The following is a 24,748-nucleotide window of genomic DNA, read 5'->3' as shown; positions in this document are numbered from 1 at the left end:
AGAAAGAAGGGATTTGCTAGCGTCCATCGCAGAAGGCTTTTTGCGGATGGTCTGTTGCATCTGACAGCAACCACAGAGGCTCACTTTTCAGTAGATTTTGTCTTCATTCACTCTATGGCTGCTGTCAGATGCAACAGATGATCCGCGAAAAGCCTTCTGTGATGGACGCTAGAAAATCCCAGGAAAAAGCATCGAACGCTAGAAATCCAAGTAAAATTCTACCTTTTTATTGTGGTTTTGGCTTGGATATTATAGGAGGAGATAAGGGGTGACATATCAATAGACAGATATGTTAGTGATTTTGCATTTTCAAAATCATGTATGTTACATGTTTTAGTGTTTTGGAAAATGTTTTATCAAAAGCGTTTGGGAAAAAGAAAATGTTTTCTTGAAAATATTTGCTTTTACAAAAGGATGTAGAAGTGTAGTTGAAAAGATAGTCCCACATCGGATGAGAGAAAAGAAAGAAAAGGGCTTATAAAGCACTACCTTTTCTAACTCTTGTTGATTGCACATTGGGTTGAACCCATGGTTGGACCCACGGGACGGTGCAAGGCACCGTTCGCACACGCGCGCGCGCCCGGCGCTTTTTTAGGCGGTTATGTGCCAAGGGGGTGCGATCCACACCATAGATGGTTGATCTAACGATGACTGGGTTGGAGAGAGGTTTTACTCAAGCCAACAGTCACATCTAGGATCGATCAGGACCGTTCAATATCAATGGGTGCGATCTAACGGTCAGATTTCAAACATTCTGGAAAGGTGCCCTGTAGAGGTGTTTTTCACACTGAAAAGACACCAGATGGTCTATAAAAATGTGCAAACTTCAGTCATTTCATATAGAAATCGAATTGGCAATTCTGACAGACTTTACACTCTCTTCTACACTCCTACAAAAATCCCCAAGTATTTCTACATACTGTTTTTCTTTTGTTTACTGTTCTAGATACTGTTTTTCTGCAGAAACAGAATCTAGAGATTCTCTAAGGCTTGAAATTTCGGAAGGGCATTTCGGGTTTGATTCCGCTAGTGCTACGCGTCATCAAACATTAGTAGGGCTTCCCTACTAGGCTTCATTGTATCTTGGAGGCAATTCGCGGATCCCCTTTGCACACTACTAGTGGGGGCGAATCTTGTCTTAAGGAAAGTGATATCACGCCTTGAAGCAACAAGTTTCTGTTTTCTATCATCAACAGTACCCTCTACAAATTTTCCAACAATATAGACATGGAGTGATTAAACCAAGAGACATATCCAAGAGTTTCCAAAGATTTCAATGCTATATTGACAACCAAACAAGGAGTTTTGCTGACATGGCATCCAAATGCCAAGCAAAACCCCTATGCCATCCCTGTTTATGTGCAACCAAATAGGGTCCATTCAATTGGTCTCCACAGAAAGGAAATACTAAAGACTTCATTTCTTTCCCAGTAACCTTCATCATACCTTTACTTTTTTGTGCAATCCCGACATTTTTACATGCTACATTCATAACGACCTTGTCATTTTCATGATCTTGATGTATAAGAACCGAAATTTCATTGTAATAAAAGAGATTTTACATGGTGTGTGTGCCTGAAGTCCACTCTTTTTTCAAAAGGTACTGTGGGGCCAAATGCATAGGATGATCCAAACCGTTCATTTGTTGGACCACAACATAAATTGGTTGTAACCTATAAATCATCTCCATTGGATGATCCTGACCCTCCGATTTATAGATGTTTCTATAATGTGCAATCCCTCTACAGATCGGTGGGTTAGGATCATCCTATAGAGATGTTTTTCAGCTTACAACCAATTTACATCGTGGCCCAACAAATGAACGGTTTGGATCCTGCTACGAAGTTGGCGTAGAGTACTTTTAAAAAAATACTGGACTTCAACCGCATACACCATATAAAATCTCCAAATAAAATGACTACATATGGGATTTTTTATATGGTTTGTGGCCATATAGACCAATATTTCTCAAAAAGTAATGTACGGCCCACTTCATAGGATGATCCGCCGTTCATGTATGAGGCCACAAAATAAATAGGTTGTGCCCCAAAAATAATTTTCATAGGATAAACCTACCCGTACGATCTATAAAGGGACTGCATGCAAACTATGGAAACCTCTATAGATCGGAGGGTTTGGATCATCCTATGAAGTGGGCTGTACAGTACTTTTTGAAATTTACTGGACTATACTGCCACACACCATATAAAATCTCCTGGATATAGAGATGGAATTGCCTTAAATAATAAGCTTCCTAGAATTTCATGCTTAAAACATGGTTAGCAATGATGCATAGAATGTCAAAGATTTAGATATCTCAGTAAACATTCAACCACTACTAGCCCACACGTTCAAATATGTATTGAAGTCTCCATTTAAGGCATACAATACTATAATCTTCTTGAAAAATGTTGAAAAGAACGTGGGTGTAACTCTCTTTCCTAACAATCACTCTTTGGGCTCCACACATATGCCATGAAGATGTAATTGGGTCCACCAATTTGACCGAGGACACAAGTCACAGCGCAATTTTATTGGCCTCATCTTGATCGGACGATCCTAGCCCTTTGATCCATGATTCCACATTTAGGATTCCTCTCAGAAAAGATAAACCATTGATTTTTATAGGCCTTTATCTTATAGATAGGGTATCCATTTCGCAAGCGACTAGGATCATGTGGATTGCCTCATGATGGTTTACAAGATCAACGGTCTTAATTTCACATACGTGTCACGACGCGGGACCCGAAGATTGATCTTAGGATTGATCCAGATGATATCTTCCAGCTAGTGGGATTCGATATTATAGCAGAGACTTTTACTTTATAGAACGTTTTCCATACGCTTCTCTCCATAACTGGAGCATGAGAGACGAGTAGTTTGTGCAAAAATTGCATATAAATGTAATCACATGGATGACAACCCACTTTTGGTAGGACATTGCTTGCACAGATGAGTTGTAAAGCAAAAGAAAAGGCATTTCTTAGTTCAAAGTTCAAACAAGACTAGCAAAAGAAAAGGCACACGACCATGCACGCTAGAGAGAGAGAGAGAGAGAGAGAGAGAGAGAGAGAGATTGATTGTGATTTTATATGGGGGTTGAGGATCTAAGTTATCTAACCCTATACTCCAAACCTAGGAAATCAATTTTAACAAAAGAGGTTATTACTTATTAGGGGACTAAGGAGAAAAGCTAAACCATTGAGTTTTGTGGGTTTGTTGCTAAAGATGGGGCATTGAGTTGGGGTTTGACCAAGAATGTGAGATACAGTGGTTTAGACGCCTCATCTACAAGATATTTCATAGATAAAGGAAACTTTACATTAAGAATATCTTAATTATTATCTCACCCTCCCATGATAAATAGCATAGATAAAGAAATTTACATTTATAAGGTATGTAATAGTTAAAGCCTAATTCACTTGGGTCGAGACTTCGTCACCCGAAAATCAGACTTTGACTTTCTTGTGAAGAGTTGAGATTATTCTCACTAAAACACTTTATTTAGGCCATATTTGGAAACCTTGAAAAAAATAGTCCATGAAATAGTTCTAGGACCAACTGTGACAGATGGTGGAAGAGGGTGAACCTTGAGAGGATGTGAGTGAGGGGAGCATGAAAAGCTCCTAAAAATCAGTAAAATAAAAAACCAATTTGAAGTACATATTATTTTTTCACTAGTTTTAAGGGATTTTTTATACTCTCACCCACCTTCTCCACCCTTATCACACAGTGGGGGCCACAAATATTCCATGAAATAATTTTTCATGGTTGCCAGACATGGCCTTAATCTCAGTCCTTCGCGAGAAAGTAAAAGGCTGATTTTTGGGCGGCGCGGCTAAAGGTCATGCAACCAAGACTGCTATTGAAATTCCTCCTTACCTAGATGATTGCAAGTTTAGAGAAAAATTTGCACCCTCAGTCCAGTGGATTACAAGCACAATTTAGATCTAAAAGCATGTTTTGACCATAGTTACCGGAAATTTCCTAGTAGGATGGGAAGCTTGCGTCGGAAGCTAAGTTTTTCTCTCTTCCCAAATTTAGGAAAAACTCACTTCCGGCTTCCCATACGTTTCCTCTTAAGAATGTGCTTACTATTTAGGTAATTATTTCTTTCTAAATGAATTTTTCTTTTCTTTTTGATAATGGGAACGTATTTAAAAAAAAAGCATTTATAACTTGAAAACCGATCTTAAATTTCAAATGAAAATTATGCGGATCTTTTTCCAAAAAACTTATCATTAAATATACATGAATAAAACATATAAAACTATAAATTCCTAAAACTCGTAACTGTAATTAGTCACGAAATCTTCTTTTCTACTTGCAGTCTTTACCTATATTAATCATTCCTCCCTAAGCTACTACAATCCTACTCTTTCTATGTACTTATTGTTCGCTTCCGGTGAAGCTTCTTACATGCTTCATGTTGAATTTCAATGGTGCATCGCTTCTCGCACTCGTTTTTCACTCTGGCAACTACGGTTTTGACTATGAAAGCTTGCAATGATCCCACTTCTCTTGGCTTCGAACAAGTTGCCTTGATGATAAAGGGTCCCCCGCTTTTGAGGGGCTTCTCTAGTTTGAAAAATAGCAAGCTTTCACAGCTTCATATGGATATTTACAGTGATTATATATACCTTAAGGGCGTGTTTGGATCGCCGGTGTTGGAAACAAGAATTGGAATCTAATTCTTTAGTTTATGATTCAAGTGTTTGGTTCCACAAATGGTAACAGAATGGGGAAACCTAGCGAAGAAAACGTCGGAATTTTTTGGGGTATTCGTTACCCGCCCTTAGAGGTGGTATTCTGATTCCTTGGGCGTCTCTCCAAAAAAAGAAAGAAAAAAGCTCATCTCTCTCTCTCTCTCTCTCTCTCTCTCTCTCTAAGGGCCTTTCTAAATAGATTGTTCAGGTAAAAAATATTTTTTTCTGGATCAGAACTTGAATCTCAAAACTATTTGCCAAATTGCCTTCTCTCTTTCCTCATCTCTCATTTCACACAAACTCTTCTGCAAATTAGAGAACTCTAGCAGGAGATCTGGGCTTCGTACCACGGAATTTCAGAGATTGCCATTGGTGTATTGGTGTATCTGCTGTTACTGATATTGCTTCTTCAGCTACCATTTTCGTTATGAAAAATCAGGCCCAAACTCTCTCTCTCTCTCTCTCTCTCTCTCTCTCTCTCTCTCTCTCTCTCTCTCTCTCTCTCTCTCTTACGTGCCTAAATTGGCCGTAACACAAATAAAGAAAACAAAAGGTAGAATAGAGAAGGTGATGGTTGATTCAAGGCAACCGGACCTCCTACAGGCTCAATTCGAGAGGAGCCATTACTCTCCTAGAAACGTAGTTTCTGTTTTGCTGTAAATTTCTCTTCCCTTTATTAATGATAAAGTCAATATTTAAATATAGCAACTTCATCCACGTTTTACAGATACGTAGAGATTGGAATAACTAAAAGATAAGTAAAAATGAGAGAAATAAAGAAACTAACAGCAACCACAACCAAATAAAATAATTAGAAAGCCTTAAAACAGGAGATTTATTTGCAGGGAGATTTGGCGGCCGTTATTGGAGAATCTACGTTCTTGCATGCATCATTCCTTCCCCCTTAGAAACAACCTTGTCCTCAAGGTTGGATTATTGGGGAAAATGATTTATTCCACCAGGATCCCAAATCCTATTGGGCAGTTCTCTTCAAAAATAGAGAGCGCGATCATTCGAACCTTGTCTTCAAAATCCGATGTGATCCATGTTGGAAAGAAATACGATTTTTCATGGCGTCGCATCGGAATGATAAGACGACCGAATAGTTGAACAAAATCAATATGCTCTTCGGTAATGTGTTCAACTAACTCAGCCTTGTCACCATCAATTCTTGTAGCTTCCTTGAGCCGAACATCATTCCGCTTTTCTTCATCATTGCGCAATTCCTCAATCATTATACTGATTTTGTTCAAGCCTTCCGCAAATTGTCTATGCCCTTCATCATTTTCAATACAAGTTCCTTGATCCTTCGAAAATCATTATGAAGGGAATCCAGAATCTCCCAGGAACCAGCCATGGCGCAAGATCGATGGCTCTGATACCACTTGTTACGTGCCTAACTGGCCGTAACACAAATAAAGAAAACCAAAGGTAGAATATAGAAGGGAATGGTTGAGTCGAGGGAACGGGACCTCCTAAAGGCTCAATTCGAGAGGAGCCATTACTCTCATGAAAACATAGTATTTTTTGCTGTAAGTTTTTCTTCCCTTTATTAATGATAAAATCAATCTTTAAATACAACAACTTCACCCATGTTTTACAGATTCTTAGAGATTAGAATAACTAAAAGATAAGTAGAAATGAGAGAAATAAGGAAACTAATAGCAACCACAACTAAATAAAATAATTAGGAAGCCTAAAAAATAGGAGATTTATTTGTGAGGAGATTTGGCTGCAGTTATTGGAGAATCCACATTCTCTCTCTCTCTCTCTCTCCAAAAAAAGCCACCACTTTGTTTTCCTCTATTACCTAAAACCTCTCTCCATCAAAGAACCCTAACGAATTTCATTTTAGAATAGTGTCCGATTCTTGGATTCATCAAGGATCCGCGCTTGGCAAGGGCGTAGATGATAGTGGTGTATTGGGAGCCCTTGCCGATGTCGAAATCAAGAAGGTGAAGCACGGATTTATCTCGGGCGGGTTCGAGCTTGAAACAGGGGGACTTCGTATATCAAGGAAATCATGAATTGATTAGGGTTTCATTGGGCGAAGAAGACAATGTTGATGTCATTCCCTTATGAATCCTAATGTTTACCCAAAGAATAGAATCGGAATTGCCGTTCCGTTTGAAGAGAGAATTGGAATGGGTTGGAATGTAATGGCAATACCAATTCTTGATTCCGACAATCCAAACGCACCCTAAGAATGGAAAATTGTTGTGGAGATTTCAAGGAGTATTGCAAAAAACAGTGGCTGTCTCTCCACTGGAGTAACAGGCCCTGGATAGGTTCATCCAACCTGTATATGTTTGTCTTGGATTATCTTGTTCGTTGTTCACCATGAGAATAACAATCCCGGAACAATTTTCTTCATTGGGGCTTTTCTCGAAAGGGATAGTAATCCCTATATAAGCTACCCTGAATTGGTATGATATCATGCAGACTCCAACCCACTAGCACTATTTGCAATACGTCAAAAATGGTATTTCAAATGATCTTGGCTAAATTTAGGGCAGTAAACACCCATTTCTAAATTCCAACCTAAAACACATATCAACTGAATTTTTCCAACGTTCTTACGATGATAAAAGCAGGAAAAAACATCTCTTTTAACAAACATTTTGAAAAAATTCGTCCATCTTTGTACTCCTCTACCTCCTAAAGATATCATGCATAGATGGGACTATGGGATTATAGTTTAAGCAAAAAAAAATTCTCTTTTAACAAATCTTTTTGAAAAAAATTGTCCATCTTTGTACTCCTCTAGCTCCTAAAAATATCATGCATAGATGGGAGTAGAATTTAAGCAAGGAATGAACAATTTTATTTGACTAGAAGCATCAGATTTGCTTACAGATATGGATATTGTCAACCATCATTTGCCCTAATAGGGGCCTTTATACAGAATCAAATAATTGAGACTAGATGAACAAGACCTTACCTGCTAAATATGGCTAAACCTGAGTTTGGTTTCTAAGCTACAGAAAACATTCAAAATGTGTCTGGTTCTACTTCTTCAGAAGCCGAAAGGTCGGAGACTGCTCGATCATCGCCCTTGTCACTATGCAAGGTAGTCCCGGTCTTCTTACGTGAACCTGCTCCAAGCCTTCTTTGGTGTTCTAGAGGTAAAAACAATTTAAAGAATCAGTTCCACTTAGGCTACGCAATAAAAACCCAATTGAGACACTTGCAAGTAAGTTATAAATAGAGTTGAAGTGGGCCTACTTTTGCTAGTGATTGCATTGCGCGTCATTGCCAAGAATTCATCCCATTTAAATTGTCGAAGTTCTTGCTTCTCCTTCTCTGAAAGCTCAAAGTTGGGTTCTCTTCCACACATAAAAGCTGCCCTGTTAAGATATTTGATTCCAATGTTCAGTTGAAAAAGAATTGTTATAGGGAGATCAATAGATTCAAACATTCTAGAGGATATGTATTATATGCTACTAGCCTAATTCTTTTGCAGGGTCTCAGTTACCAAACAGTTTTGCTTGGTAACTGTTCGGTAACTGTTCGGTAACATTCTAGAGGTTGTACTAGCCTATTACAACCGGCAGTGTTTTTATTTTGATTCTTCCTTTCCAGTTAAGATAGAGATGACTGTTCAAAACCATAATCCATGTTTTGCTTGTGAACAAGATAGCCATCATGGTGACCATTTCATGGTTTTAAATTTCCCTGAAATTTCTCCGAAACAACCGAAAGTTTCTATTTCCATCCCCATTGAAACGAAATCTACATGAATTCCTTCCATGTCATTATTTCCGACCGAAATTCCCGGAACGACAAAAAATAGAACGGTGTTATGATTTATATCGTATAAAGCTATTGGCGTAGAGTTGGGGTGCTCGGAGGGGAGACTTGTCATGTACTTTCTTATACTTCTTAACCTTGTACCTCTTTACTGACTTTACTGTTCAGACATGTGAGACAACGCATGTCACTAGAGGGGAGCCTGGTCATTGTACTTTCTTATACTTCATTACATTGTACTTCTTTATTGACTTTACCATTCTAGACTTATGTGACAACACATGCCAGCGTTCGATGTGATTAAGACAATATGGATGGTTTTGCAGATTATAAGATGGTTTCTAAGTATGCATTTGTGCTTATTTTAGCATTTCCTAAAGTTCATCTTAAAATTTCATCATTTACATATGTTTTTTAAAAGATTAAAAATTTTCATCATTTTCATATGCTTCCATACGTTTCCGTGATTTTACAAGATTTCCACCGAAACCAAAATGTTTCCGTTTCCATTCCGACCGAAACTGAAACCGAAATTTAACATCCTGGCCTTCACTGTCAAGTCTTTCCATTACCACATCGCACTTAGCCCTCTTTCTCCACTCTTGGATAAGGTGTGCCGCACCACTGTTCCCCATAGAGTGTGTACTTTCGGGTGGACAGCCTTTTTTGGACAAGATTCTCAAGGTGAACCACTTGAGAAATCATATGTTGATAATTGATCATTGTTCCCTATGTATAGAGGCAGGTGAGTCAGCGAACCACATCTTCATCCATTGTAAATATGTAAGAGATATCTGTGATCGCATTCTTAGGAGATTTGGGATCTTGTGGGTTTTCCCATCCCGGATGGCTAATCTGTTGGATAGTTGATCCTTGGCTCCCTGGAAGAAAAAAGGGAGAATGCTCTGGAAGTAGTCTTGCTGACCATCTGGGTGATCAGGAAGGAAAGAAATAATCAAGTTTTCCATAGCTCGTCCAAAAGACTGTTTTTCGCCACTACAAATACCATATTGCTCAGTATTGTATAGGTGAAGTCTCTCACATATTTCAAATTCATTTCCAACTCTGATTTATGGCATTGATAGATGGAGATTTGTACGAGTGGGGATTTGAAGGAGACCTCTTGCCCTAAATGGATTCCCCCTGACCTTGGATTGTATAAGTTAAACTTCGATGGGTCGGGTTTTAGGAATCTGGGGCCGAGTGGGATTGGAGGTCTTCTTAGGGATGAGAGGGTTGGCGTTAAGTGGGTTTTTCCTGTCCTTTTGGGACAGACGACTCTAATGAAGCTGAGCTTAGGGCAGTCCTCCAGGGCATTAAACTTGTTGACAAGACTGTTTTACCGTTTTTGGTTGTGGAGGGAGATTATGTGGATGCTCGGGAGCCACCCCAACCCTTGGAGGTTCGCGCATTTGGTGGATGAGACCGAGGACCGTGTGGGGGCTTTTCCGATCTCATTTCAACATGTCAAGAGGTTAGCAACCAGTGAAGCAGATCAGTTAGCCCGGGAGGGCGTTGGTATGTCCTGTGTAGAGGTTTTTGACTATCTAACCCCATGAGATGCTGTATTATGATATCATTTTCTTTCTATACGGACCACCTTGGTTGTGGGACATGCCCCTTTTTCTCATTAATAAACTATGATTTGTGGACACGGACACGAGTGTCGCTTGCCAACACGGACACGGCAAACCCCCAAACTTTAGAAACGGGGACACGGCTAAAATAGAAAGTATATGTAATCATGATTTGTGGATATGGATTTGTGTGTCCAGTTTCGGCATGGGTACGAGTTGTCTAAATGAGGTAAACACAATATTCAATAAAAAAACAGAATGTCACACTTGACACGGTACAAAAACATGTCCATGCACCCACATTAAGTCTAACACTACCACCAATACAAGTAAAGTGTCCAGAGGAGTGTTGACACGTGTGGACACGCGTGTCGTGTCGGACACGGCAGGACACATGAGTCAGCAATAAATTCGAAGTGTCGGCCAAATCATAGTTAATAAAAGAGTAATGCTAGGGGGACCGAGAGTATGCCCGAGAATGGGTTCTCGTCACAATATCACAAGTGACGTGAGCCAGACCTTAGGTTTAGAAAATCAACAAAAAGTTTTTTTTTTTTTTTTTTTTTGGGCACACATAACACATTCTCACTGTTTGCCACTCCATGATGAACCCCATCCTAAATGCATAACTAGAAGAAATATAAACTATCTTTTAACAAAAACATTATGATTATGTTCAAACCAATGTTACGGTTCGCTATTCGAGGTCGCGGGTCAGTTTGGAGCGCTAATTCACACACACACACACACACACACACACACACACACACATATATATATATATATATATATATAACGTCATATATTTTTACAAGAATATTATTCCATAGTACACACTACATACATTTCTCAACTCAACTCAACAAAGCCTTTGTCCCAAACTAGTTGGGGTCGGCTAAATGAATCCTTTATAAAAAATTCATGAAGAAGGTAAAAGGAATCTACCCGGCTCTAATCCTGGTTCTAGTTGGGTTCTTCTACGTGGATCATTTTCTTCCATTCTATCCTATCCAAGGTCAAGTTCTCTGTTATGTTCCTAGCTATCAAGTCTTTCCTCAATGTTTCTACCCAAGTTGTTTTCGGTCTGCCCCTACCTCATGTATGTCATACATATTTTTTCATAAAGAAAGTTCTCGTTGGAATATATGAATATCCTTCCATAGTCCATGCTACATCCATCTAATAAACAAACAAAAAAAAAACCTCATGTACGCCCTACATATTTTTTCAATTTTTTTTTTTTTTTGAGAATTAAGACCTATCTATAAACACAGGAATGCAAATAATCTTTATTTTCTATCGACTATTTTGTATGTGACAATTTGATATAATATGCCCTACATATTTTTTTTCAAAATGAAAGCACTAGTTCTAATCCAACCCAAAATATATAAAATCTGTAGCTCTTTCCATCTCTCCCTCAGTCTATATACATCTCTCTCTTCCTCTCTCGCGGGTCGCTGCGAGTCGTCATTTTTGGCAATCCGGGTCGCTAGTGAACCACATTTGGGATCGTGCGACCCCGGATCGCAGGTCGGAGGACGGATGAAGAATCCGGTAACTATGGTTCAAACATAGTGATCGCCTAGGAATCCACTGCTTAGCTATTCAAAAATACCATTCAATAGATAATATTACAAGCAAAAAAAATGTCGCAACACACATCATCAGCAAGTAGAGCATGCAATACATACAATAGAGTCCAGAATTTCTTTTAAAATAGTGCCTACTAAGTACAATTTTGTATCATGCTACACATTGCAAGGCTAAAAGTCACTGAACCATAACACCCTGACTATGTTTTCATGAATAAATTTATCAGTGTATCTATCAGAGTATCTTACTGAAGAATATTGGTGCAAGAGAAAGTGGGTGCTCAACTTGTTCATTGCAGAGCACGCTATGAAGGCAAATGATGGACGTAAAATACCTGTCATACAAGTGGGCTGCCTCTTCCTGTGACCCAACAGTTCCCAAATGGATTTGTTTCTTGTCAACTTTTATTGCTGCCTGCCATTTCATATTTTTGAAATAGACACCTCTCATGGTACATGGCTCTTGATCTTCAAAATGCTTTCTCCGGTGTCGCTTTCTGCGTTTAATCTCCAGCCCTACAAATAGAATCAACAGAACTCAATAGAGCTACACATATATGCATACACATATACATACATATGCAACGAGATTTTATATGGTGTAAGCCCTTATAGTACCATATTTTTCAAAAAGTACAGTACGGGCCACATCATAGGATGATCCAGACCGCCCATGGGATGGAACACAGCGTAAATAGGTTGTGCCCCAAAAATCATTTCCATAGGATGATCCTAGCCCTCCGATCTATAGAGGTTTCCATAATGCATTCCTCTATAGATTGGATGATTGGGATCATCCTATAGAAATGATTTTTTGGGCACAACCTATTTATGTTGTGTTCCATCACATGGGCGGTTTAGATCATCCTATGATGTGGTTCGTACAGTAACTTTTGAAAAATATGGGACTATAAGGGCTTACACCCACATATAAAAACTCATAACGAGATTATAGAAATAATATTGGTATAAATGATAATATCAATCAGTTCCATTTCAACAAGTACATTCAAGATCCAGAATTATCAATCATTTGCCAAGTTCTATTTATCTACAATATTCTCATTTCCAAGGTCATCTAATTGCTATAAAGAGATTGCAACTTTAAACTGCTATGTTTTGCAACTGAATAGAATATATTTTTCCATCTGCTCTAATACAATTTTCAAATGGTATTAGGGCAGATGTACCATCCGTCTAGAATCTAGAATCCCATGAAGGTAAAAACAACCCACAATATCCATTCTGGCAGTTAGTTTCACAAGATTTACTCTCTGCTGACCAACCCTGTGAGCCTCCTGATGAAGAGTTAAACCGGGTTCCAATTATCGGTGGTCCATCTGGCACAGTACGTCTGATGGTTCATTCCAAATTAAGATAATGGAACCTCAAAACAATGTCTAAAGATCCGCTAATTTCACTTGGAAGTAGGCTGAGTCAACCGGTTTTTGGTCTACCAAAGTTTTTAAGAGAGAGAGAGGGAGACGGACAGAAAGACAGAGGACACCTTACTGCCTCAATGATCATTTCTTTTCTCTCGGATGGAGGCACGCCTTGCACTATTTCGAAGACAGAGAAAAGGTTTTGGCAGATGGGTTATTCTTCATGCTACCTGATTGGGAATATTGATTCATTCCTCAAGCTTTGCCTTATCTCCTGTTAAAAGTATGAAAGATAAATAACGCCTTTCTCCAACAGCTTAAGCTTTTGGAGAAGTTGGTAAGTTAACATTTTTTTTTTTTCTTAACTCTCATTTTTTAGGGTTTTCGCGGCAATACCTTCTCCAAGTAGTGAAGATGGTGAGAGTGAGTGTTTTGAATGATGCTCTCAAAAGCATGTACAATGCTGAGAAACGAGGAAAGAGACAAGTCATGATCAGGCCATCCTCCAAAGTCATTATTAAGTTCCTTCTGGTTATGCAGAAGCATGGTTCTATCGGAGAGTTTGAGTATGTTGATGATCATCGATCTGGTAAAATTGTGGTGGAATTAAATGGAAGACTAAACAAATGTGGGGTTATCAGTCCTCGCTTTGATGTTGGTGTCAAAGAGATTGAGCCCTGGACTGGTAGATTGCTCCCTTCGAGACAGTCTGGCTATATTGTGCTGACAACCTCCGCGGGCATCATGGATCATGAGGAGGCCAGGAGAAAAAAACATCGGCGGTAAAGTCTTGGGTTTCTTTTACTAGATGGAGTTTTCGGTGAGAATGTGTTTGAATAACTTTTGTTATTTTGAGCAACTTCATGCATTGTCGGGAATTTTGGAACTCAAAATGGATTTGATTTGTTTTATGTTTATCATGGATTAGGAAGTAATTTATGTTGGTCATTTGACATTTGGAAGGAAGAAAAGGATTTTCTACTCTTTATGAAGTCTATTTGTTAACTAACCAGCTTCTCCAATAGCTTAAGCTTTTGGAGAAGTTGGTAAGTTAACATGGTATCAGAGCCAAAGGTCTCGAGTTCAAACCTCCCGGATAGCAAAAATCCACATGCGATGGTTGGCACAAAGTGGGACCACATGTGCCACGTGTTTGCCAAGTGGGCCACACGTGCGGGGGAGTGTTAGAAGTATAAAAGATAAGTAACGCCTTTCTCCAACAGCTTAAGTTTTTGGAGAAGTTGGTAACTTAACACCTCCTTTAGTGATACTCTGCCAGGGATCAATGTTTATTTATTATGTATAAATGAGAGAGAGAGAGAGAGAGAGAGAGAGAGAGAGAGAGAGAACAAAATGAAACGGTGCCTGTTTAGAAAGAGGAGAGAGATACGGCAGCTGTAACTAAATAAAATGTTAAAATAACCTGTCATCTAAGAAGGCTCTAATTGTTTCATAAAAGAGAGATTTCCTATTGACTCGTATGAAGAAATCATTGACTCAGAACATTGTTAAGTTCTTGAACGAGTTTGAGTACATAACTATTGCTTCAAAACTAACCATTAAATCAGTGACATGCGCATTAGCAACTCATTGATCAATCACATTCAAAATTCGGTTTGATATCCCGCTCTTGACAATCTAACCAAATAAAATAGGTCTTTCTCGACGTAGGCAGAGAATCAATATTTTGATTGGGCGAACAAGAATTGATATCTATCCATAGTTTCCTTCAGTCCCTCATATTCCGTGAATTCATTCGTCCCATTTCCATTTTGGCGCAATACCAATCTCTAGCACAGTTTTTATAAAAGCCCATAGGGGGGTTGAAATTTTACTATTTAACATAGGCACTGCTTTACACAGGAACAACGTATCATCACTTGCTCAGTTTGTCCAGTTAGAAAATACCAGATAGAGGTATTTGTCTTTTAAACGCTTATGCATATAAATATTTGTAACCCAAACTTGTGAAATTAATGAGATTTCCTCAAATGTGATTGTCTTCTTCCCTTTTCTCTCTTTTTCTCTTCACATATTATCTCGAGTGATATTCTGCATAGAATTAAAGTGGGTGATCAACCAAATACAATGATAAAGGCCAAGATTTGGCATCTCCTACAAACTCCATTTCTAGGGTTTCCTCTCTTTCACCTACTTTTATCTTGCTAGCGTGCACCTCATTAGTGTTATGAATAATAGGACCACATATCTCTACTTGGTTAGAGGAGTCTCCACACAAGTAGAGATATGTGGTCCTATGATTCATAGCGAGGGTGATGTTGGTGTGAGTGGTGACGGAAACTAGGATGTCACGAAAGCTGAGGAAGGGGGGCGAACAGCGGATGCGTGGTGAGGAGCTTGGCAAAAGTGGGGTTCAACGGCAAGCCGACGGTAGAGTTGCTGATGGAAGTGGGCCCAAATGCTCAAGCGGGGAGATGTTGAGTCAAGGGATGGCATTAAGACAGTGTGAAAGTAACTAATTCACGAAAAAATTGGAGCCGAATTCAAACAAGAATGTGGGGACGGCGGTCACCAACATGGGCAGAGAGAGAGAGAGAGAGAGAGATTGAGCTTCCCCTATTAACGGCAGTTTGGTAAGAAAAATTGAAAGAATAGAGTGTGGGGTATAAGCATGATTTTAAATTTCTACCGAAACTAACACGAAACAACCAAAATGTTTCCGTTACCATCCCCACCAAAACGACCAAATCATAAATGTGATACTGGTATACTATATTAGTATGTGTTACCTAATTATATTTAGATGAATTGCATGTGACATGCGGCGCATGTATTATGTATAAAAATTTAGATGAATTGCATGCGACATGCGGTGCATGTATTATGTATAAAAATTTATATGAAATATATTTGAAATTCGGTATGTAGTGAAATATCAGACATGTGCGACAATGCATGTCACTAGGTATTTATTTATTTTTTAATACCAATATAATGGTTGCCTTGCTTGTGTGATGGTTTCTAAGTGTGTATTTGTGCCTATTCTAGCATTCTCTAAAGTTTTATCTTTAAATTCGATCATTTGTATATGTTTTCGTGATTCTAGCATTCTAGGATTTCTACCTAAATTTCCAATCGAAACCAAAACGTTTCTGTTTCGATGACGACCGGAACTGAAACCAAAACCGAAATTTAAAACCTTGGGTATAAGCTCTGCAAAGTGTAGCCTATATTAGCCTCTAATATCAAGGGTAGAAGAGATATGACCTACTTGGTTTGCCAAGTGTACATATATTAGCCTCTGGTGTCAAGGGTAGTAGATATATGACCTACTTTACTCATCTTTCTTAATTCACTAATTTATTACATGGGCTTCTAGTGAGGGATTATCTCCATTGACTTGGGTTGCTGACATTTTGGAAAAGAATCACAAGTGACTTTACAGTCCCCTTGAAGTTTCTTTCTACCATATTTAAGAGTAGCGCAAAAAGACCATGGGTTCTAGTGAAATTGTGATCCCTTCGCTAGAAACGGAATCAGTAGAACATCTCTAATAAAAGAGGATTTTATTCTTCTCAAATGGAACTCTTTTTGAATTACCATAAGATCAACTGTATATTACCTCTATAGCCAATATAATTCGAGTATAATAAAGAAGATTAGTCATCAATTTTTAGGGGGATTCAACCAAGGTTTTAAATTTCGGTTCGGTTTCGGTTTTGGACATAGCAGAAACCGAAATTTCGGCCAAAATTCGGTAAAAAAAAGGCAAAGTTCAAAGTGTGCCGAAGTTTCGGAAATTTTCTGTAATTTCGGAAGAATTTTTGGAGAAAAACAATTAAAAAACTACAATTTCCAAAATTACACATTTTCAGAATTTCGCCTAAATTTGGGACCCTGGCCGAAATTTCGGAATCATGTGGTTTCAGTTTTGGTCCCAAAAGAAATCCGAAATTTTGGTATTTGGGCCGAAATTTAAAACCATGGATTCAAGTACATAGTTAGCAACTTATTGAGTTGGTAACATTTTTTTAAAGTTATATAGAACATTCTCTACATCAGATATCATCCTCCGATGCAAATCTATTTATGCCTCCAACAAATGCAGATCATCCATAGGTTAGGAAATCTAAGAGAGACAAACTGCCAAGATTGATTGAAGTTCCACAACTGAATTAGAAACTAATAAATACTTCCTGCCACTTATAATATAACGAACAAAAATCAAGAGATTTATCAAATACTCATTAATCGAAAGCGAGGCAGACCTGAAATTTTTTTATTCTGCTCCTGTTTTGATGAGCTAGAAATGGATATGTTTGTAGATACTGGAAATGCTTCGGAGGCATTGATCTGTAGAACAGGTTGAATAGCATAAATTTGAAGTATAAGATGAAACTAATATGGAGCCAACCAATTCCAGTCGACAATGCAACAATCCAGTCAACTTGCAAACATGTTCTGTATCTAATGTTGTTAAGAAAAATATGTGTATATAAAAAAATGTAGAATTTCAATGTAACATGTGACATACAACATATAATGTCAGGTTGATAGTTGCGTAAGTTTCATTCAATTGGTGAGAGGAGATATTTCCTAGTTATTCATTACCCACCCAACTTTGATGCCCTGAATTTCTATTTTTATTTTTTGAATGGCAGATATTATTAATAGGAAAAGAACAACGGAACAAGTGGGAAAGACGCCGCGACCGAGATGGTCAAAACAAGGAAGAAAAACAAAGAGAACAAGAGCAGGACTCAAACAGAGGGGAGGGGGGGTGTCAAAAAACTCCAGCGACTCCATCAGGGTCCCTGATCTAGCCAGCCTATTCGCCTCAGAATTTGCTGATTTTCTCACGTGATGGAATGAGATGGATGAGCTCCCCACTCTATCATGGATCTCATCAAACCACTGAGGGAATCTCCATTGAATGGGCTAGGAACCCCTCAGCCACCTGATGACATTGAGAGAATCTCTCTCCACAATGTCATTAAAAAAAATCTCCCTCAACAATCACTCGATCCTTGAGGTTTGCCTCTAGGAATCTAAGGCCCCGAAGCACCACTCTTACCTCTACCTCATTGGAGTCCGTGACCCCAATGGGCCCCGTGAAAGCCCACACCGTAGTACCTGAGTCATCTCTGAGCACAGCTCCTACCCCAGCTGGACCAGGATTTCCTATCCTAGAACCATTGAAGTTGAGCTTCAGGAACCCGGATGACAGGGGTTCCCATACACAAATCTGCGATGAAGAAGGCTCCACACTTGCACTGCTCATGTGCCATACAACATATAATCTCAGGATGATAGTTGTGTAAGTTTCATTCAATTGGTAAGAGGAGATATTTCCTAGTTATACTTATTCATTACCCACCCAACTTTGATGCCCTGATCTTCCCACTGCTCATCCAAAGTTCCCTCATGATGTTGCTGATAATCCTGGACTTCGAATTGTTGACAATCAATCTAATGGACCCAACTTCCACCAAGGGGTTTGACCCATTAAGATATTTCTAGATCCAACTTCCTCCAAATAGAATTTCTATAGGTGACACACCTTCAGTGGATGCACCATTTCTCTAAGAGCACAAAGCAGCAAATGAACTTGTTATCTAATGGCCCATAAAAGTCGTTAAACTAGACACAGGTGCAAGTTTGATTGAAGATAGGACCATATGCATGAATTCTTTCCACAAGGAAATGATGTAGAGATCTTTTTTTAATAATCGCCAATTTCATTGAGAAAAGAGACCGAGATGGTCAAGATACTGTGCAGCCCCGCTCGGGATCCGATAGCGCACCCACGGGTGTGTTGTAGGCATTGCTGGCTATTAGTTGGCGTTTGCTCGATTCAAGTGTGTTGTATTTGATTTTCCTCGTTTTTCCGTAAACTAGGGATAAATATATCTAAATTTATCGAAAAGGGGATTGACCAGAGTCGCCACCTAGGTTAGGGCCTAGGACCCATGAATGACTCTACGAACTAAGTCTGATAAGAATGGGTTAGTTGCCTGGTTACGAGAACGGAAGGAGTTAGGCACCATTCTCGCCCGATTAAAACCAGTCTTTATATTTGAGAGCTTTACTTATTTAAATGCTTACTAAAAGGAGTTAAAGTGTTTATTAAAAGGAAATTGACTGACCTAATATTTTTATTTTAGCCGTTCACAGTTTATACTCATGCGGGTTAGGAGTTTCAGCCCTAAATGCCTACCATGGATCCTGTGTATCTGAGTATGGTTTGATTGAGTTTGAGGATTGGAGGTTGATTGAATGCTAGTGAGAATATGCCTAAAATGCTGGTTCTATATGATCCTAGAACTAATGCATGGAATCCTAATGAGCCTAAGCTAAGGCTAAGATTTGAGGTGGGGGATTGGATGTCCTCGATTTCAGGATCCTAGGTGAAGAGTTTCTAGGATAAGGTATCCTAGTTTTGGGATTGGGGACTTGGGATAAATTATCCTGATTTTGGGTTCTAGGATTGGGTGTCCTAAATTTAGGATCTAGGATTGGGTATCCTAGGCTTGGGTTCTAGGATTAGGTATCCTAGGTTAGGGTGTCCTAAATTGGGATTAGGATTTCCTAAGGTTTTGGGTTCCTAAGGGGATCGATTTTCCAAGGAATTCGATTTTCCAAAGAATTGGGATTTCCAATGATTTTGATTTCCCAAGCATTTTGATTTTCCAAAAAAGGGCTTTTCTAAGGATTTGGAATTCCCAAACACTTTGGTTTTCCAAAGAATTGGAATTTCCAAGGATTTGGATTTCCCAATTACTTTGGTTTTCCAAAGAATTGGATTTTGCAAGGATTTGGAATTCACAAACACTTTGGTTTTCCAAAGACTTGGAATTTCCAAGGACTTGGATTTCCCAAACACTTTGGTTTTCCAAAGAATTGGAATTTCCAAGGACTTGGATTTCCCAATAACTATGATTTCCCAAAGAATTGGAATTTCAAAGGACTTTGGTTGTGCAACTGGGTCACTCTCGGTGCACTCTGGTGTCTTCTGATTCATTTCAGGAGACTGTTTAGTGTATTTCAGGGGTTTTCTGAGGTACTCTGTGTCATTCCAAAGGGACTCTGGGTTGACGCTGGGAACTCATGGGGGCTCTGGTTAATACTAACTCCTAGGAGATGACTTTAGCGTAGCCATTTGGGTTTAAGGCAGAGAGGGCCATGGGGATTGAGTTGGGTTTGGGTTGAGTTGGGTCGAGTTGGGGTGGGGTTTGGGGTTTGGGGTTTGGTTAGGAACACTCATTTGGGGCTAGGCTGGCGTGGGTTGGGTTTGGATGGGATTAGATTGGGGTGGCATAAGGATCGGATGGGATTAGATTGGGACGGGATAGGATTGGATGAGATTAGATTGTGCTGGGATAGAATTAGATAGGGTTAGGTTGGGGTATAATAGGCTCGTGTGGGGTTGGATTGGGGTGGAATTAGGTTGGGTGGGAATTGGGGTTGAGTGGGGTCGGGTGGGGTGAAGTTTTGGGTAGGGGTTAGGTTGCGTAAGGGTCAGGTGGTGTGGGGTGGGGTTTGGGGTGTGAGCTCGTGCGTGGGGTGGCGTGGGGTCGGCTTGGGTAAGGGTTCAACTAGGAGTGGGTTGGGTTCGTGTAGGGGGCTGGGTTAGGGTGCAAATTGGGTTTTACGTGGGTGGGGTCAACTTGGGGTGGGTTAGGTTCGGGTGGGAGGCTTGGTTAGGGTACAATTTGGGTTCAGGTTAGGGTGTGGTAAGCGTGCAAGTTGGGCTAGGTTTAGCGTGGGGTAAGGTCGATTTGAGTAGGGGGTGCAACTTGGATTAGGTTTGGGGTGGGGTGGGGTGGGGTGGGGTGGGGTCGGCTTGGGTTAGCATAGGGGTTGGGTACAACTTGGGGTGGGTTGGGGCTTGGCATGGGTTCGGGTAGGGTTTGGGTCGGCTTCGGTTAGGGAAGGGGTCGGATTGGCGTGGGAGGTTTAGGTGAGTTCAGGTGGGGTGGGAGTAGGGGTTGGGTCAGCTTTGGTTAGGGTACGGGTCGGATTGGGGTGGCGGGGTTTGGGTGAGTTCGAATGGGGTAGGTGTGGGGGTTGGGATGCAACCTAGGGTGGGTGGGCATGGCGTGGGTGGGTTGGGTCAGTTTGGGTTAGCGTAGGGGTTGGGTACAACTTAGGGTGGGTTGGGGCTTAGGGTGGGTTCGGGTAGGGGTTGGGTCGGCTTGGGTTAGGGAAGGGGTTGGATTGGTGTAGGGGGTTTAGGTGAGTTCGGGTGGGGTGGGACTGGGGGTTGGGTCGGCGGATTGGGGTGGCGGGGTTTGGGTGAGTTCGGGTGGGGTAAGCGTGGGGGTTGGGATGCAACCTAGAGTGGGTGGGCATGGCATGGGTGGGTTGGGTCAGTTTGGGTTAGCGTAGGGGTTGGGTACAACTTAGGGTGGGTTGGGGCTTGGGGTGGGTTCGGGTAGGGGTTGGGTCGGCTTGGGTTAGGGAAGGGGTTGGATTGGGGTAGGGGGTTTAGGTGAGTTCGGGTGGGGTGGGACTAGGGGTTGGGTCGGCTTTGGTTAGGGTACGGGTCGGATTGGCATGGACTGGGGGGTTTGGGTGAGTTCAGGAGGGTAAGCGTGGGGGTTGGGATGTAACCTAGAGTGTGTGGGCTTGGGTTGGGTTCGGGTAGCATAGTTGGGTCAGCTTGGGTTAGGGTAGGGGTTGGATTAGCTCGAGTTGGGATGGGTTAGGTTAGGTTGAGTTGAGTTGAGTTGGGTGAGGTTGAGTTGGGTGCAACATAGGTTAGGTTGGAATGGGTTGGGGAATAGGGTTGGGGTACAAATTAGGGTTGGTTGGGCTTGGCGAGGGTTTGGGTAAGGGTAGGGGTAGGGGTTGGCGTAGGAGTAGGAGTAGGAGTAGCGTGGGGGTTGGGGTGCAACCTAGAGAGGGTTGGGGTTGGCGTGGGTTCGAGTAAGCGTAGGGGTTGGCGTGGGTTCGGGTAGGCGTAGGGGTTGGGGTTGGGGTTGGGGTTGGGTACGAGACGGCTTGGGTAGGGGCTACGCTTAGGGATTAGGATGCAACTTAGGGTGAGTTGGGCGGGGGACTAGGGGTGCAACTTGAGTCGGGTTTGGGATGGGGCAATGCAAATCACAAAAACCATGGATGCCTAGTTGTCACCTAGAAATCCAAAAATGCCATGATATTCATTTGGTTTCAAGTAGCTCTTACTGGTATTAGGCCTTCTTCTAAACATGTCATGCCATTAAACTAATGAAGTGAGCAAACATCATTGACCAATCAAGCACCAGATAACATCATGGATTGAAGCAAACAATGAGCAATATTCACTTTTTGAACCATTGGCATGTGAGACATTCAAATACACTTGCAATATAAAATCCAACCATAGAAGAAACCGTCCACAGTATAAGTTAGTGGATGAATGCAGCCCATCCAGTTTGAGTCTTGAAAGAGACAAACTTTTATTTAAACATGCGAGTCCTCTTAGTAAAAGATGTTTAGCCAAATTTTGGAAAGCTTTTGTTGATTTATTTTTTCAATCCTTTTGATTTTGCATTAAAGCCTTCCCAAATTTGGTTTAAAAAATCTTCCATTCAGAGCATTTCGATTTTATAATATTTTCAATCTAGAAATTTCCACAAAAAATAAAATAAAAGAACTTGCACATTAAATGGCCTACCTCTTGTGAAGCTTGATGAATGCCCTTGATGAAAACCTTTGACGATGATGATGATGATAGCTTAGTCACACTCTTCCTCTTGAATGATTTGAGAATGATCTTGGACTTGAAGAAGAGTGTGCAAAATCAAGAACTTGAACTGAAAAATGAAGGATTGACCCTTGTGTTGCTAGACTTGAGGGTGGGTTGAGAGGGGGCAAATGTACTAACTTTGGGGAAGGCTATGGGATTATGACGAGAATAGGCCAGTAAAAATTATAATGGGGGGAGCAAGCAATTGAATTCCTCCCTCAAGGGTTGGGGTTGGATTCTATTTATAGGCCAAATCGGGGTCATTTAAGGTTTTTCAGAGAGGGGATGGGGTGGAGGGTTAGGATTGTTTTGGTTGGGATCCAATGGTTGAGAGGATCAAGAGAGGGAGGTAGAGGCCACAATTGGCTAGCGAGGGATAAGCTTGCCACCTCCCCAAAGTGGTTTGATTTGGATGGCTCGGATGCAATCATCTAAGAGAGGGAATCATGGGCGGTCAAGATCAAACAAAAATGGGAGGAAAATCCTTTCTGCCGTGCACATGGGAGAATGAGATGGAGGAGAGAGAGGGAGAGTTAGTTGGATGGTCATCAAATGGATGACTTAGATTAAACGATGATAGAAGAAATTGAGAGAGATATTTGAAGTTCGTTTGGGGGAGGAAGAGAGAGAGAGTGAGGTCGAAGAGAGAGAGAGAGAGGGAGGCGAAATAGGGGGTGGGGGGTATTGTGGGAGAGAGAGGCGTGGTTTTAAATTTCGGCCGAAATATTTCGGTTTCGGTGGAAATGAAACGAAATTCACAGTGAGTCGGAAAAGTACCAAACTTCGCCGAAACGTTTCGTTTCGGTGAAATTTTGGAAATTTCGGTGAAGTACAAATTTTCATCTGAAATTTCGGAAATTTGAAATTTAGGTGAAACGTTTCGGAAATTTCCGGGTGAAATTTTTACAAGATTTCGTCCGAAATTTCGTACCGAAACCGAAACCGAGATTTAAAACCTTGGAGAGAGGGGGAGAGAGTGGCGAATGGCCAACTCTCTCTCTCTCTTGATCTTATCTCTTTACATTTTCTTCTCTCCTTTCTTGTGTGAAATGACAAGGTTGTCCCTAACCTTTATGAGAATTGCGGGAATGCCTCGTTTTATTTGCAAATGGCAAATCTACCCCTTCTTTACGGCTTTTAAATAGAGTGATTTTGTCTTTTAAGGGACGGCTGAGATGTGCTTTGAATGACTATCTTGAGATCATCTCTCGATTTGAATGTCAAGATCGCATTTCTCAACAAAGAATAAATGGGAATTGTTTGGACCGACGAAATTATGCCATGTGGCACTCAAAGATGAGAAATTTTTTTGCTTGGATAATGATTTTTCAGGAAAAATGAATCCAAGTAAAACGATAAGGGAAATGCTTTCCTGGAATAAGAATTCCAAGGAAAATATCATCTTGATCTCCAATGCTCCATCTTTAATGAGAGCCATTGATTTCACAGATAATCTAAACTTTTGCATTCTTAGGCGATCAGCAATCTAAACATTCCCGTCTTGATAATCAAGTTGAGATAAGACGGTCTCGGCCGTCGGTTCATAGAACTACGTCCAAAGTGATCCCAACTTGCCGATCATCGCTTAAAAAATGATCTTAGCTCTTGATCTTGTGATCATCGGTAATCCCTTATCCAATGCGGGCCCGGGTGAGAGAAAAACAAGGAGGCGGGGTCATGAAGGGAGAGGAAAAATAGGAAATGGGAAGAACAAGGCATGAAGATGATTCAGGGGGTCCTAGAATACTGGGATCGACCGGAGAGCGAGGAGTCTCAAGTAGAGTGGGACTCTTTGATACCAATCATGTCCTAAGATGTAAGGACTCCTACATTTTAGGGTAGTTCCTACATTTTAGGAGAAAGCTTCGAGCCTGGGAAGAATGTCCAGCAATCTGAGTCATTTCGAATCATTTCCTAAAATTTAGGAAAAGTTCTAAATTTTAAGAGAGTCCTTCGTTCTAGGGTAGTTCCTACATTTTAGGATAAAGCTCCGAACCGGGGAAGAATGTTCAGCAATCTGAGTCGTTTCGGACCGTTTCCTGAATTT

At 40.6% G+C, this 24,748-nt stretch overlaps 1 protein-coding gene and 1 pseudogene across 1 annotated transcript in view; one reads left to right on the top strand and one right to left on the bottom strand.

The window, feature by feature from the left end:
* Positions 1-7,507: 7,507 nt before the first annotated feature.
* Positions 7,508-24,748, bottom strand: part of LOC143889794 (ethylene-responsive transcription factor-like protein At4g13040) — a 32,860-nt gene continuing 15,619 nt past the window's right edge. The window contains exons 4-7 of the mRNA XM_077394146.1: positions 17,240-17,324; positions 11,964-12,144; positions 7,932-8,053; positions 7,508-7,825 (exon numbers count right to left, since the gene is read on the bottom strand). Of these exons, the coding sequence (XP_077250261.1) occupies positions 7,698-7,825; positions 7,932-8,053; positions 11,964-12,144; positions 17,240-17,324 (516 nt within the window). The 3' untranslated portion in view covers positions 7,508-7,697. The remainder of the gene's footprint in view (positions 7,826-7,931; positions 8,054-11,963; positions 12,145-17,239; positions 17,325-24,748) is intronic.
* LOC143890811 (small ribosomal subunit protein uS8 pseudogene) lies at positions 13,389-14,002 on the top strand (annotated as a pseudogene).

Source organism: Tasmannia lanceolata, unplaced genomic scaffold (genome assembly GCF_043159265.1).
Source record: "Tasmannia lanceolata isolate RefF3 unplaced genomic scaffold, GAP_Taslan_0.1 ptg000013l, whole genome shotgun sequence".
NCBI lineage: Eukaryota > Viridiplantae > Streptophyta > Magnoliopsida > Canellales > Winteraceae > Tasmannia > Tasmannia lanceolata.
Note: the sequence above shows the minus strand (reverse complement) of the source record. Positions and strands in the feature narration are given on the sequence as shown.